Source organism: Daldinia decipiens, assembly GCF_022478715.1.
Source record: "Daldinia decipiens strain CBS 113046 unplaced genomic scaffold F4813scaffold_8, whole genome shotgun sequence".
NCBI classification, from domain to species: Eukaryota; Fungi; Ascomycota; class Sordariomycetes; order Xylariales; family Hypoxylaceae; genus Daldinia; species Daldinia decipiens.
This window is the reverse complement of record NW_026054551.1, coordinates 385,838-401,169: the sequence shown is the minus strand read 5'-3', so window position 1 is coordinate 401,169 and position 15,332 is coordinate 385,838. Positions and strand designations below refer to the sequence as shown.

Genomic DNA, 15,332 nt, shown 5'->3' with positions numbered 1-15,332 from the left:
TGATCAACCGAAACGCCTGGGAACAACTCGTGGATAGGATCGGGGAATTTTGATCGATATGGGCTTGCGCTTGAGGGCGGAGACACTGCCGTACTTGTTTGCAGAGGGCTAGGAGCTGGAGGTTTCCGCTGTCTGGTAACAAGTGGGGATTTAAGTCAGCACCAATGTCATGCACGACAGACCATAGGGCAATTATTCAAAGTTGGGGGGGTCCAGGTTGGGAAGTTTTGTAATAAAAATCGGTAAGACAGGAAACTGTTTGAGAGATAAACAGATTAAAAAAAGAAAAAAGAAAAAGGCTGCTCTCCACTTAGCATTCCATAGCATAGGTACGTCTCCACGAGATAGCTAGCCACAAGTAAAGATGGACGGTGGCAGTCAGTGTGTAAATAAATGAAAGGGTAAAAGGAAAAAAAAAATACAATTTCACTAACTTTGCGCTGGGAGGCGGCGGTACTGACAGTGACGGCGGCGGGTTGGAGTCAACCAAGGGATAATTCACAACGGCCCTACCAATTGTTGGACTATCCTCCAAAAGATCAGAATCTAGTGAGCTTTCGCTACACTGAAGCGATAGATGCGACATAGTCCACAGTCCACAGTCCACAGTCCACAGTCTACAATGCAAAAGAAAGCAAAGAGGAACCCAGACCCAGCTGTATGTCGTTGTTCAAGGGGCTGCCGAAAGCCAATCGGCGTCACGAACTCCTGTCGAGGTCGGACCTTCTTGTTCGAGACGCCTGGACGACCCTGATTGACGCCGCATATAATATGACAGGGTTGAGGGGCCGAGAAGATTGAGACAGCTAAGCGCGTGCAGATAACCTATGAGCTGCTAGTTGTTGCAAGGGGTTTTATCAGCTCTTTAGAAGACGCAGTGTCTCGTGTGAGAAATAGATTGTATCTGCAGTCCAGCCTGCACGAATGACAAATATTTAATGACCCAGATGGATGACGAAAAAGAGGAAAGGATAAACCAAGAAATAAAAAATAAAGAATAAAAAAAAATAAAATAGAAACCTGAATTGCAAGGTGAGAGAATGCAAGATTCAATAAGGGGCTAGCCCGAAGTCCAGTTAAGAAAAAATGGTTACATTGTTTAGAAGAGCCTTGTTCGCAACATGGAAAGTAGTGTACGAAGTAATATGTCCAGGCTGCCAGGATTGCCGACAGCATGCTAGTAGTAGTACCTTGTCTTCTGGTGATAAACTCTAGTCAAACGGTAAGTACCACCGACTTGCTAGGCTTGCCAGGCTTGCCAGGCTTGCCCAGCTGCCTTGTACTTTGAATTTAGCAGTGCTACTTTAATTGATGCTAGGATGTTTCCAACGGCCAATGACAACGGGTGAAACCTTAACTTAAGATATGCCCCCACAAACCCAAAACGGATTGATACATGCGCTTAAAGGAAACCGACAGCTCTGATTACATAGAGAGCTCTTATTAAAGTTGAAGAAAACGATTCCACGCACGTGGATTCGGCGAAGCTAACTAACGGTAGAACGGTAGAACGGTAGAACGGTAGAACGGTGGAATGCAGGTACTTAATGTATCGTCAAAATTTAAATTAAAATAGATATCCAGATACCCCTATCCCACATAAGCGTGCCTACCTACATGTAAGGTACATGTGTAAGTAGTCAGTCACATCTAATATTCTGTAGTTGCAGGATATTTAACTTATTAATATAGACACTTAGGTAAGTATTATCATTTAACATTGCTAACCTACATAGACAAACAACCCTTCCCATATCTCTCAAGTGTTGTTATGCACGTGTGGCGTTTAGGCAAGGAAGAGAGATCCATCCTATGTATTGATGACCCCGGATTAGATTTAATTAAACTCTCACGACGAGACCCCTGCTTCGAACCCTGGCAATACGCAGGTCGCATTTCCAGAACCGTCCAGCCGCCCGTTTCGCCAAAAAGAAAAAGAAAAAAAAAAGTCCTCCCAGAAGAACACTAACCTACAGAATAAAAGCTTCCAATTTGTTTTTCTCGGTCCTGTTTTCGCTACCTACCCCAGGTTTTCGAGGGTGATTGCAGATGCCAAATCGGGTATCTGTTTCTTGAAGGAATCTCAAAGATCGCATTATGCCGACCAGGGACTATAGAACCAGCCGGCTTCAATATTTACCTAACCTAGGTAGGTAGTTAAGCAAAGACGTAGAAGAAAGATAAATAAGCTTTGATGCTTCGGATACCTTAATGAACAATGCCTACCTCTATTCATCTCGAGTGTCCCCGAACGAAGGAGATCACAGTCAACCAGGAAAGCTTTACATACACTTGAGGCCGTTTACATACTATGTAGGTACATAGTACTACCGTAACACCCGATGTGGATGTTGATAATGTATGTATCATGCAGGAGGTGGGAAAGAAAATACGGAAGATTTCTGCAGGAACAACATCGGTATCGCGAAGTGCCCCCTTATTGAAGCCCCACCGGCAGCAGCTTATGTAGATGGAAATTTCACCACCCGCGCTTATGGGAACGAGTCTGATTAGGGCGATAAGAGAAAACTAATATCACTTACATCTCCCAGCCTATTCGTCGGTGGTTTGCCTCAACACCATCTCGGCCACAGGCAGACCAATCACGTTGCAGAATTGCTAGAATGCTTCTCGACCGTGAGTTGGCGGTGTGATGAGACAAGCATCGAAGCGTTCAATATCGTCATGATTTTGGTACAGTATCTACACATACATACCTACGTACTAATGTACCTATTCCGTCATGTAGGTATGTACATACCTACATATATAGCGTGGTGTGGCGATCTAGAATTGGATCTTTGTGAACTAGAGTCTGATGCACGTAACAGCCCATGATCCATTCTCCCCATCCGTGAAATCGAAATCTCGCAGGGAGAGCCAAGTTTGGTAGCCTATCGGCCCAACATGTCAGCAGCCACATTTACTGCTTTCGGCTTCTGGCAGCATCCTCTCAATTCCCGGACCTGGCAGCTTGTTTGACAGGTTTTTCGAGGTTTTTCTTTCTTTTCTCTTTGTTCTTTAAAAGCCATTCTATGTACTATGTAATCTACAAGCCTCGTCAATGCCTGCCTCCCTATATCATGATTGGGGCTTAAGCCATGCCGCCGATGCCACGTCGACAAGACGTTCCTCCAGCATTCTTCCCCAGCGTAGCACAGCGAAGAGTCCGTTGCATGACTCTAAAATGCACACAGCCTTACCAATCATGGATGCCGTACTCGGGAGATTTTCATCCTTTCGCAAAGAGGCGTGGTGATACAGATCCAGACATCTAAACTAAGATAAACCATGTATAGTTATACAGAAGCACAACACGCGTAAGCGCTTCAAAGACATGATTGGTCTATGCTGAGACATGTCATGCTCCTAGCCATCGGCAGCTCGTCCGGACGTTGCGTGCGAACGGAAATATCTGTATCTATCGTCCACAATTCCGTTTGCTTTATGCCCCGTCTACCTGTACTACCGGCTAAGTAAGTGCCAAGGCTCGGCAAAGCAGATCCCCCGCTAGATTGAGAATGATTGTAGTGTTAGGTTAGGTACTTATGTATGTACGGTATGCACAACAGTACAGTACAGGGAGTGCCTCTCCAGGATTTACATAAGATCCTTCACCGATAGCCTCTCAATACTAACCAAAGAAAGGCATGCAAAAGGAGAGCACGAGACGTGGGGGGTGCCGAAGTCCCTAGAACGCATCATAGTGTGCCTATGAGCTAGGTAAGAGAACGCTGCTTCGTGAACCAAATCGTTCGATTATGACGCCAGTCTCTCTGCGGAATATTCTCTTGGAAACACCTCCACTGTTCATAATTAGAAATTAGTGTAAGATGTGCACTGGGAATTCAGATGAAGTCCAGTGATCATTTTTCCAGCAGTATTCCCGTAGTTTCGTATCGGTTTCATCAAAAGGGTGACCCGATTGAAGATGAAGTTAACAACATTGAATTTAGGACCGTTACCTTGGTTCGTGCTTTATCTGGGGCTACTAGGGTCAGCGATCCCCTGGCTTGGCTGAGGGCTTGGCTTGATATGACAGTGTTACCGTATGGGTTACCTACCTAAGGTACAATACGGATCCGTACATAGTATTACAGTAGGGATGTTCGGTTCCTCGCTTGGCCGCAGTCCCTGATAAACATTAGGATAAGGATTAATTACGCATTCTGACATTATATCGCACACTTGCCTCATTCAATCCAGTAGCAAGACACGAGCTTCTGATCACCTACTTTGGGAATCAAGAAATAACCCGTCTCCATTATTTCCTCCCAAGGCCGGCCACACTATTCCATCCAAGATAGGTCTCATAATGCTACTCACGAAAAGACGCAAAAAGGGAAGGGAGAATAGTATGACCAACACGGTTGAATAGTATATAACAACTCTATAAACTAAATTCTATGACGATATTTTTATAGACTTAGCGAGATCCCTAGCAAGGAAAGAAGCTATTTAGACGTAATACATCGAAAATAACACAATTTTTTGCCCACACCAAGCCATCGCGTCCTGCCGTTTATATTTCTGAAGTTGCTAAAGCAATGTGGTTATCAACTCCTCAAGCGAATTAGTAACTGTGCGAGACAGGACAGGACAGCTATTTGCTCAAGTTTTGCTTCAGATCTTCCCGTTGGTACCGTTAGTGTGCCCGTTTACGTGACCATCAGTCTCGTTCACTAGGCCTTTCGCAGCCAGTTCTATCAGAGGTTCGTACAGAGAGCCATCCTTAATAGCATCATGGACAATGGAGATCCATCCTCCAACGGTCTTCTTAGGTCGTCCGTCTAGCTCGTCGGCCTCGATGGTGGGGTGCTCAGCAAAGCCCTGGTGGAAAGGCACACCGAGCGTCTGACGGACGTATTGGTATAAAACCTTTGCGCCCTTCCCGAGGACTTCAGGAGTGTGCGGTTCAGCACGGAAAGCCTCAGAGGTCTTTTCCCATACGGCATAGATGGCCTTAGCAGCCTGCTCTTTCCATTGAGTTACATCTGTAACGGACCCCTTGATGTGTTGGACAACGATGGGCACAGCTGTGCTCACAAGAGAGTTGCAACGATCGGGGAGATCTTTTTTGCCCGAAGACGACCAGGAAGGGTATACATGAGCCGCTAGTGCTTTTTGTAGAACTTCCAGCTCATCGGCCGATAGGCTACCAGAAAAAAATTCAGTGGTGACAGACGCGAGTGTCTCGGTAGCCTTCTGCACAAATAGATTGTGTAGCGCTCTCAGGTCTACGGCCTGGCAGCTAGCATACAAATGAGCCGCGGTCATCAGTGTTAAGATTTCTGTAGCTTGTGCGCTCATGCGTGCCGATGCCAGTGCCATCGAGTTTACAGACTGATTATGCATCTCGGCCGCCTGGACGAAAGGGCTCATTGGGGTAGCGAAGTAAGCCAGCTCAGCCATGTAGGACGCCATATTAATCTCGACCCCCTTCATAGTAAACGACAAGCTAGGGTTATCCGAGGCGAGGTTGGCTGGGAGACCTCCGCTAAGCGCCGGATCTACCAGCTCGGTCAGTTGCGAGAAGAGCATCCTGCCAAACATTTGCAGTGACAGCCGCACTTTTTCCATAGCCGACGTAACGGATGCTGCTTGGAAGTTGGCGCCATAGTGAACATCGCCATTCGACACGTCGACCAGTGGGTTGTCACAAGTAGAATTGAGCTCAACGCTGATCTGCTGATCTGCAAGAAGCAAGTCTTCTACCTGTGGGCCGATCCATTGCGGAGCACTTCGTACGGAATACCGATCCTGTGCCATATCCTCAGAACCGCGGTCCTTCGGTCGGAGAACATCTCGCGCAAGGGCCGAACCGCTCATGAAATAGTAAATGTTGCGGGCAACTTCGATTTGGCCCGCATGCGGCCGCGCCTGAGCAATAAATTGGTTGAAGCTCTCTCTGCTCCCATTCAGTGCCTATATTTCCCACCGGTTAACTACTAGTGCTATTACAATAAGCTTACGAGTTTGAACTTACCTCTACCGCCATGCCAGTAAGTGCCTGTGTAAGCAATGCCAGACGATGTGCGTCTGTAATAACCATGGCGGCAAGCGCTGCTGATGACGATGTTCCGTTAACTAAGCCAAGACCCTCCTTCGGGCCGAGCTTTATTGGCTGTAATCCAGCCTCCTTCAACGCTTGCTGTGCGGGAATAACCTTGCCGTTCCTTTCAACAAGGATGCCTGGGTTTCCCTCTATAGTGCCAGCGATGTAGGATAGGGGCATTAGGTCGCCAGAGCTCGAAACAGAACCGCGTAACGGTATCATAGGATTCAAGCCATGTTTGACCAAGGCTACTATGGACTTGAGGACCGGGAGCGTCACCGCAGAGTGACCCCTGAGGTTACTGTTACATCTGACGGCGATGGCTCCGCGGACCCATGACGTGGGCATAGAGTAGCCTGGGACAGAGCCATCGGTAGATCTTGACATAATACCAGACTGGGTAAGCTGCATCAGAGATGATTGCAATGCTATAATTTGGTCAGTACGGCTATCCGCGCTACCTCCGAATCCCGTATTGACGCCTATCAGCTAGTCAGTGGTTGATGCCAACAAAACAACCCGGATTTACATACCGTAAACATGCCACCCCTTTGAAAGGTAGTGGTATAAGACATCCACGCTGTCTTGGATACTCTTGACGATATCCGGGTCTTCAGTGATCTCGGGTATACACCCGTGTCTAGCATCTCGTCAGTAAAGGGATACATTCTACGATGATACGAAAACATACAGGGCCGTAGCGACAACATCCGAGATGTGGAGATTCTGGCCATCTAGGACATAACTGCCAGCCTTGATGCGCTCTTGTAGGTGGTCCCATGCCTCGCAGACCTTGGCGAGATGAATACTTTGGTTCCCCATTGCGGATACGGTGAGCGGGTTTAAAGAGATGTCTAGATGACTGGATGACTAGATGTCTGGATGTCTGGATGTCTGGATGACTAGATGACTGGATGACTAGATGTCTAGATGTCTAGATATCTGGATGCCTGGATGTCTGGATGCCTTGATGTCTGGATGTCCGGATGTCTGGATGTTCAGCTGGAGAGTAGAATATAGAGGAACTCGGAAGAAATATATATAGATAGATGTTCACAAAAAGAATAAGCGCCTAGATGGTAGCTAACAAAGGTAGGAGCAAGTTAATCTATAATGCACTCTTTGAAGTAGTACCTGCTTCCTTGACTGTATCTACTTTGGGTATCTAATGAGTTTTGTTTCTTCTCGATTTTCTTTGAGAGAGGTGATTCGCCTCGGTTTAAGTAGTAAGGAGCCGCGTCGGGATGGAAGGAAGAATAGTAACACAACGCCCCCTGCATCTAAGTGAATATATTACATTCACTGTAAGCACTGTGTGTAGCTCACAATGGATGGTTACTTCTTTGAGGTTTAAGTTTCATATTGGACCCTTTAAAGTTTGTTTGTTTATACTGGGTAGCATTTATAGCCTATCGTGTCGTTACACAACCTATTGCTTACAACATTGAAGGTACACATACTTTACATATGCATCATGATATGATATGTACCTACCTTTTACTGACACACATAGGCAGGTATACATGGGATTAACTAGCGGTATAACTATCTGATTACATACATGAGTCTTACATGTAGGTCATATTAAATTAAATAGCTGATTATTACACTTACGTCCATTGTAGGCCCTTGTGTTACCCTCCAAGACATATAATACTACGTTAGTCCTGCAGTCAAAAGCAACTGCACACCACTGTAGAAAGGTCTAAAAGGGCGCCATTATGTCTTCATGTACTTAGTCTTTGCGAGCGGACCTGGGCGGGATTTTCAACAACAAGCTCGTAAGCGCGACTATAAAAGTGGAGAATCCCGATAACCAGGGTCCTAAATTCGAAGCGGCTTTTCTCTCAAGAGACTTGCATACCTAAGGTAATCTTGAAAGATATTACTCGTACGACTTTACTATAACTTTGAAACATACGGGTTATCCGAAAGGTAAGTTAATAGAAAGAACATTACAAAGACCGCAATACTAATAGGATTCCACAGGAACATAAAAGGAGGCTCCTAGAACAAAACAGTGCACATGCAAAAAACGAGGCGAGCAACACGCACTAAATAAAGAGCCCATTATTTAAGGGATCCAAGCACGAGCTTTGCCAACTCGTGCTTTATATAATCTCCTTTCATTACACTTGAACGTCTACCAATGAAAAAAAATTTGACATTAACGGATTTAGGGAAAGAAGTACCTAGGTAGTTAAGGGAGATATATGACGGAATAATTAAGCTCAATTGGCTAGGCTAAAGCAATGCTTTTTTTCGTTAGTTATAACTAAGACAGAAACCACTACCTGAGGGATTTCTGTCCTTGCAGCAACAACCCTATTTTAACTTAACCTCTACTATCTTCCAATGACTCTTTTATTGTAAATCATAAACTACCTAAAGTATATTCTGGAGGTTTGAACTTCTATTATACAAGATGACTTCCTAATAAACACACAAGCCTGCCTAAGGTAGTGATTCAGGTTGGGCATTTCAATCGAGATCTTTGCCAGATTAAGAATAGCCGAGTTACGAGGGAATAAGAGATGATATGTTTCGCCTGGCGATACCCGCATCGTCGCCAGGATGTAGGCTTCGGGGTGCGTTTGGTGGCTTACGGCTACCCATTGTCAGCCATATTGTCATTGTGGCTTGGATTCTTTACTGCCTTAGTAACTACCTACCTACAAATTCTGTCATATCATGTACAAGGCAAGATTAGTCATCTATTAGGTTAAACCGCTGCCAAATATCCAAGCTCGTGTAACCGTAGGTTGATTACCTAAAGGTGTAAGTTGAAGCTATAGACGCTGGGCTGATTAGGTAATATAAAGAACCTATACTTCGTAGGGCTGGATCTGCGAGTCTATGATAGGTTGCAATTTTCTGGCCAGTCAAATCCTAATCGGAGGTCGTTACACATTATCTTTAAACTCCTTGAATCCGATATATTTCTATGGGGATTAAAGTGTTAGGTAGTCGTATTCAATCGGCTCTATTGCCGAATGTACCAGTATCGTAAAATGTTATTAGATTAACCAAAACCAGAGAATGAATAATACTAGTTAATATATTAAAATGCTTACTTTCCTATCCACTTAACTTAGCGAAATATTTGAGGATATATTTATGATTTATATCTTTAGCATCGGGATTCGGGATATTATATAAAACGCTGCAACTAGGGAATGGAAAGGTTTATGATATTGCTGATCCGATAATATAAACTTGGCATAGCTGTATCGGCAGATCCAATCATAACCTAGATGGATAATCCCAAAGACCCTAGTAAAAGCCAAGTCATCGGTGGATCGTTAAAATAAGCATAATTGTATGCGCCAGCCCGGGAAACTGCCTGAGAGTGATTGGAGGATTCCCATTTCGGCATGGTACATAGTAATCCTCGAAACTCTTAATCCTGTTTACACGTAAGGATTCTGCGGCTCGTGCATGGAAACCTCATTATCCGATGTGAATAATGATAAAACTGTGCACGGAATAGATCCGGATTTATACTTCAAGTTATTGAGGTTGCATCGCATTCGGACGGTCGGAGACATAAACTTTTGTAATTCCTCCGTTCGACCCCTGACCATGACCTCACCATCGTGGAGATGGAAGGGTTATGCAAGAAGGGGGATATTGGCCGAGTGGGTTTAAGATACACCCGTCCAATGCATCCCAAGCTACCGTGTAAATCCGACCATCCGTCAACCCACCGAACCCACTATAGATAGTCGAGGAGGCGGGCAGTCGAGTCTTCGTCGTTAATGCGCCCTATCATAGCCACGAGAGTCCGACGCAGGCTCCGACACGGGATTCTAAATTCATATAAGTTAGAACACGCTCCTGTCACTTGGGATAGAGACAGTTCTTTAAAACTCCAAAGATCTTTACCGCGTCTACGGCATACGCATACTTAGCAAAATGGCGCCTCTAGGTCTGGAGAGTCCGCTCGATTTTGTTTTTATAGGCTGTGCACTAGTGAGTCCGCTTCCCTTTTGATTCCGAAGTGTAGAAATAAGAGTAATACAACTAACTAGACTGAAAGGTGATTGCCACTGTTGTGGGTAAGGCTTTCTACAATGTCTTTCTGCACCCTCTACGATCTTTTCCTGGCCCGTTCTTATGGAAGCTCACACCTCTCTTCAAATATATACGCTTGTACCGGGGTGACTTGCCTATATATATGAAAGAATTACACGATAAATATGGACCAATTGTGCGAATATCCCCGCACGAGCTAGCATTCAGTGACCCCCAAGCTTGGAAGGACATCTACGGTCATCGCCACAATGGTGCGCCGGAGTTCCCTAAGTACGACGGTTTTTACCGGGCTGTCGACAACGTTCCTCGAGGTCTCATCCACGCTTTTCGAGAGGAGCACAGCTTCCTGCGACGCCAATTGTCACACGGATTCTCAGAGCGGTCAATGCAGCTCCAAGAGCCCATTATCGGATCATATGTAGATCTGCTGATTTACCGACTGCAAGAACGATGTGGCGATGGCTCAAATCCTTTGAATATGCGTGAGTGGCTAAATTGGACCACCTTCGACATTATTGGCGACTTAGGTTTTGGTTCTTCGTTTGGTTGCCTCGACAAGAGTGACTACCATCCATGGGTTAAACTCGCCGCCAACTCAGTGCGGCAGGCTGCTTTTATGATCGCTCTGTCTGACATGGGACTCAAGCCTGCAGTGCGGATGCTCCTGCGACTTAAGAAGCTCTCGATTACAGATAACCAGGCATTAGTTCAGGCGAAGCTGAAGCAGAGGATAGAATCTGGCATCGAGAGGCCAGATTTCATTGAAGGTCTCATAAAGCATAAGGAAGAGGGAAAACTCGGGTTCATGCAAATAGCCACCAACGCGAATACTATCATTATAGCCGGAAGTGAAACGACAGCGACTCTTCTAAGCGGTGCCGTCTACCTACTTACGACCCATCCGGATAAGCTCGAAAGGATCACCGAGGAAGTGCGTTCTTCCTTCAATAATGACGACGAAATCACATTAACTTCCGTCGGAAAATTGTCGTATATGCTGGCCTGTCTTAACGAGACCCTCCGACTGTATCCCCCTGTGCCAACTGGACTGCCACGCCAGTCGCCTGAGGGTGGTGCTACTATCATGGGGAAATACGTTCCAGAGGGCGTGAGTATCCCTTGGCTGGCCGTTCTTGTGAGGCGAGACTAACAGTTTGTAGACCGTTGTGGCTGTCTGGCAATATGCTGTTAACCATGACCCGAACCATTGGACCGACCCCTATTCTTTTGCCCCAGAGCGGTTTATGGGCGATCCGAAGTACAAGGGTGACAAGTTTGATGCGATGCAACCATTCAGTGTCGGCCCGCGGAACTGCATTGGTCGCAAGTATGTCTCCCATTCTCTTGTCGTTCGCTTTGAGAATTACGTTCTAACACTAGAAAAAGCTTGGCTTACGCCGAAATGCGCCTCATCTTGGCCAGGATAATTTACAACTTCGATATGGCCATTAATGAAGACAGCCGAGATTGGATGAATCAGTGTGCTTACACCTTATGGGATAAGCCGGCGTTGAACATCCACCTGAAGCCTGTTGCTCGATGAGATTGATAATCGGGGAGCTTCTGCAGAAGATACATAAGGTAAGCTTTCTCCAGGACAATTACTCGCTCATGAGTAAATTTGTTGAATCGTAACAACCAACTAAAAGGTAGCTTTAATTAGACGAGTCTCTGAGGGATGCTATTCCCAAATTGTCTAAGACTGGAAAAGCTAGGTAGTTCTCTAAGAAAGCTCGTGGATGTTGTCGAGTAGTATCAACTTTGCACCATCTTCCTTTGTAAGGGTATTTTTCCAAGCAGCTTGGATTTTAAAAATCTCTCATGAATACACTGCTTTATACCCCTGAAACTGTATATCCATTCTCACTATTTATTTCTAACATACCTGTCTGATTATAAGAAGCTATCTTATGACGATGAATTGAGGTAGCGACTCTTCGTATCCATAGATCTAGGATATTCAGGGCGAGCTTCCATCCCAGGTGTGCAGGGAAGTTCACCGAAGTCAAGTTTCTTATTTAAACCAGGATAGTACTGTCGCATCACTAAGGTTGTAACAACGAAGACACCTTGAATACAGCCGGCAGTGTCAGTAGATAGGTGCATCATCGGTTCGGTAAATTAACGAAGGAATAATTCCAGCCAAACTCATAGCTATGTAGTTGAGGTCTATTGTGCCCTATATTTGCTTAAACTGAGTGTTGATAGTAGTAGTTTTTTTTATTATATTTATATATATATTTAAAAAAGCATGTACCCAACTAGTTTGATTTATATTACTGTCTTGAATTAAACTATCACACGTAGAAGTAGTGTCGCTAGATAGGAGTATAGGTAACCATTTGACTATCTAGGCACTTATTATACTCACATATAACTTGGGCTTACTAGGGACTCGTCAAAGCTATCTTGATGTTCCAACTACAACTTTTTCTTCTTCTCATCTTTACGTATTTCTGCTTCTAGCCAGGGCAGAAATCATAGTCCAGAAGTCGTCAATGACCCACTATATCACGCAATCCCCAGACTGAGCCATCTTCAATAGAAGTTATACTGATGTTCTTGGACAGGAATTCTTTCGACTACCATGTCCCGAAATGTCCGCAAGGTCCTATCCGATACCAACCGCTTGGGGTTTCGAGTACTGCATTGAGGTGGTTGATGGCTTAGGGGGACGATTTACCTCCGGATTAATCGTGGATTCGTGAGTAAGTTGATAGATTGTGATTATCAAGCGTACATTGTATATCACTGGCAGGGAAATCATGACATACGATATCCTAGTACCTATTCCCGTTGCGGAATATAGTTACATTATGATGCCTAGCCAGCTATTGGCTAGCTAAGCATCACTACATGGTACATATCTATGCGGGGCTCTTGCGTAAGAAGAGACGCTTCCTACATAAGATGATATTCTTTCAGCGTATTCCAGAGCAGTAGATCTCTGCTTGTCTTTCATCGATGGAAGTCACAGAAAGCTTCATTAGCACTAGTAGTCAAAATGGCTGGTTTACTCACCTTATTGGGCGACATCACAAGATTTGATATCTCCCTCCTTAGTTTCCTAGCAAAGCTGCTATTCTTCGTACCGACTCTGGCCTTTTCTATCTATATTGCCCTCAACGAGATAGTACGACTACAAGGCCGAATTAATAACTTATCAGGGCCATGGGGTTACCCTTTATTCGGGAGTCTTCCTTCTTTACGTGGCACCGCTACGTCGGACGAGTATAGAATAGTACGTAATATAAGAGTACCGGAGGCTTGAATATCATTTATACTACTATAGTACCTGGGAATAAATATATTTGCATCGTACCTCCCTATATCCTCTTTTATACCATGTAAATACTTCACTAACACTTATCATAATAGTGGGCTAAGCAATATGGAGACGTATTCCAAGTGCCATTGGGAAACACGACAGCCGTAGTAGTGAATAGTACAGCGGCTGCCCGTGCGCTTTTCATTGGACAACGGGAGGCAACAAACTCGCGTCCTGTATTCTACGTCCTACACAAGAAAGTACAACAGGGAGGGCCTGTAACGAGCATCGGAACTAGTCCTTGGGATGACAGCTGTAAGCGGCGACGTAAAGTTTCTGCCACAGCCCTGAATAAAACCAGTACAGAGAGTTATCTTCCTGTATGTACTTCATGCGACAGAGTCTGACTCTCCCATCTAATCTCATGCGCGGTAGATATTAGACCTCGAATCAAGAGCATTGACACTAGATATCTTATCTAGCTGCAAGGGCGGCGATGTATCCGTCGACGTGCTTGACCTGACGCGCAAGTTCGCATTAAACCTTAGCTTAACGCTGGCTTATGGAACGCGGTAAGTACTGTTTCTCACCATGGAAGAATGCTAACTAATCGACATATGGAAAGCGTTGAGGATGTGAAAGATTTGCATAGAGACCTAGTTATCTCTGAGATCATATATATCGAAGAAGAGATATCAAAGTTCCGGAATCCCACTAGCAACTTTTCTAATTACATCCCGCTTCTCCGGCCCCTTAATACTGTTGCGGGGTGGCTCGGGCTACAGAAGGGTTCACATATGGCAGACGTGGGGAAACGGCGGTACGCTTATCACCACGTCTTACAGGAGAAACTAAAGAGAGATATCGCGGATGGTGTTGACCGTCCTTGTATTCAAGGAAACGTCCTGAAGGATCCAGAGAGTAAAGGTCTCACCGAGGGCGAGCTACTTAGTATCGGACTTAGCATGCTCGCAGGCGCTGACACTACTAAACGATCGCTGATGTGGGCTATCCTGCTCCTAGCGCACCGTCCGGACATTCAGGAGAGGGCCTACAAGGAGATCGTGGAGACAGACGCCCGCTTACTTGAGTCACCAAATGTCGCGCACTCTAGGGTCGAGTACGTAGAGGCTTTCACAAAGGAAATCGGCCGCTATTTCGTAGTCCAGCGCCTTGCATTGCCGAAAGCCACATACTCGCACGTTCAGTGGAAAGGCGCAGTCATTCCCCCTAATACGCTACTGTTTCTAAACTCCTGGGCATGCACGCGAGGTGAGGAGCTGATCCCAATTTAACCATATGCGATATTAACTAACGATTTATGTGCCTAGATCCGTCCGTATTCTCGGACCCCGATACATTTGCACCAGAGCGTTGGATGGACGGCGACCAGACAGCGAATCGACACCAGTATGCTTTTGGCATCGGAGGTCGAATGTGTATCGCAAGCCATGTTGCTACCAAGGCCCTCTATGCCGTATTCCTCCATCTCATCGCACACTTCCAAATCCTACCAGCGGGAGACACAACGGACCCCATTGTTGCGGATCCTATAGAGGGCTTACTTGCCCGGGAAAATCCCATCGCGGGACCGAAAGCTAGGACGGTGCGGTTTGTGCCGCGAAATGTCGATGCAACTCGACGGATGTTGTCCTCGGAGTCTTAGTAGGAAGAGCACACACACGCAGAGATCAAGAAGGAGAGTTAGAACTAAGACTGATATAGATAGTAGCTTTGAGTAGTGTTAATATGCATAAGACTCCTAAATAGAATGTAGCGGAGATAAGTCTGATTAAAAAATGAAAAAAAAGGCCCCTGCCGATTATAGATCTATCCAGCCTACCAGATTATACTTTAGTATTTGATAGTTATTTTTATATCATAACAGTAAGAAGGTGAGTCAAGTAGGTAGGCACCGAAAAGGATACCATATCTCAGTGCCACGCCGGTGTATGAAGGCTATCTTCAAACTTG

The 15,332-nt window shown here is 45.3% G+C and overlaps 4 protein-coding genes across 4 annotated transcripts; 2 read left to right on the top strand and 2 right to left on the bottom strand.

Moving 5' to 3' along the window:
* Positions 1-4,146: 4,146 nt before the first annotated feature.
* F4813DRAFT_351996 (phenylalanine ammonia-lyase) lies at positions 4,147-7,329 on the bottom strand. Its single transcript, XM_049242481.1, has 4 exons — positions 6,747-7,329; positions 6,589-6,695; positions 5,987-6,537; positions 4,147-5,925 (listed from the first exon to the last, which is right to left on the bottom strand). The coding sequence occupies exons 1-4, from the start codon at positions 6,875-6,877 to the stop codon at positions 4,624-4,626; spliced, it is 2,091 nt and encodes a 696-aa protein (XP_049101767.1). The 5' UTR covers positions 6,878-7,329; the 3' UTR covers positions 4,147-4,623.
* Positions 7,330-9,471: 2,142 nt separating this feature from the next.
* On the top strand, positions 9,472-12,301 carry F4813DRAFT_351994 (putative cytochrome P450). Its single transcript, XM_049242480.1, has 4 exons — positions 9,472-10,027; positions 10,095-11,198; positions 11,251-11,417; positions 11,477-12,301. Exons 1-4 carry the CDS (start codon positions 9,971-9,973, stop codon positions 11,631-11,633), a joined length of 1,485 nt encoding a protein of 494 aa, XP_049101766.1. The 5' UTR covers positions 9,472-9,970; the 3' UTR covers positions 11,634-12,301.
* On the bottom strand, positions 11,649-12,301 carry F4813DRAFT_351992 (uncharacterized protein). Its single transcript, XM_049242479.1, has 2 exons — positions 11,744-12,301; positions 11,649-11,671 (listed from the first exon to the last, which is right to left on the bottom strand). Exon 1 carries the CDS (start codon positions 12,197-12,199, stop codon positions 11,999-12,001), a length of 201 nt encoding a protein of 66 aa, XP_049101765.1. The 5' UTR covers positions 12,200-12,301; the 3' UTR covers positions 11,649-11,671; positions 11,744-11,998.
* A 703-nt stretch (positions 12,302-13,004) lies between these two features.
* F4813DRAFT_325082 (cytochrome P450) lies at positions 13,005-15,221 on the top strand. The gene is made up of 5 exons (XM_049241057.1): positions 13,005-13,331; positions 13,469-13,738; positions 13,794-13,930; positions 13,984-14,630; positions 14,690-15,221. The coding sequence occupies exons 1-5, from the start codon at positions 13,095-13,097 to the stop codon at positions 15,022-15,024; spliced, it is 1,626 nt and encodes a 541-aa protein (XP_049101764.1). The 5' UTR covers positions 13,005-13,094; the 3' UTR covers positions 15,025-15,221.
* The last annotated feature ends 111 nt before the right edge of the window (positions 15,222-15,332 follow it).

Bases quoted from the DNA above. Each gene is read 5' to 3' on its own strand.
- F4813DRAFT_351996 (XM_049242481.1), bottom strand. From the start codon at position 6,877: ATGGGGAACCAAAGTATTCATCTCGCCAAGGTCTGCGAGGCATGGGAC. The intron at 6,696-6,746 runs GTATGTTTTCGT...ACGAGATGCTAG, and splicing joins GATGTTGTCGCTACGGCCCT to ACACGGGTGTATACCCGAGA. The intron at 5,926-5,986 runs GTAAGTTCAAAC...TGGGAAATATAG, and splicing joins TTACTGGCATGGCGGTAGAG to GCACTGAATGGGAGCAGAGA.
- F4813DRAFT_351994 (XM_049242480.1), top strand. From the start codon at position 9,971: ATGGCGCCTCTAGGTCTGGAGAGTCCGCTCGATTTTGTTTTTATAGGC. The intron at 11,199-11,250 runs GTGAGTATCCCT...AACAGTTTGTAG, and splicing joins GGAAATACGTTCCAGAGGGC to ACCGTTGTGGCTGTCTGGCA. The intron at 11,418-11,476 runs GTATGTCTCCCA...CACTAGAAAAAG, and splicing joins CGGAACTGCATTGGTCGCAA to CTTGGCTTACGCCGAAATGC.
- F4813DRAFT_351992 (XM_049242479.1), bottom strand. From the start codon at position 12,199: ATGATGCACCTATCTACTGACACTGCCGGCTGTATTCAAGGTGTCTTC.
- F4813DRAFT_325082 (XM_049241057.1), top strand. From the start codon at position 13,095: ATGGCTGGTTTACTCACCTTATTGGGCGACATCACAAGATTTGATATC. The intron at 13,332-13,468 runs GTACGTAATATA...TTATCATAATAG, and splicing joins CGTCGGACGAGTATAGAATA to TGGGCTAAGCAATATGGAGA. The intron at 13,931-13,983 runs GTAAGTACTGTT...ACATATGGAAAG, and splicing joins ACGCTGGCTTATGGAACGCG to CGTTGAGGATGTGAAAGATT.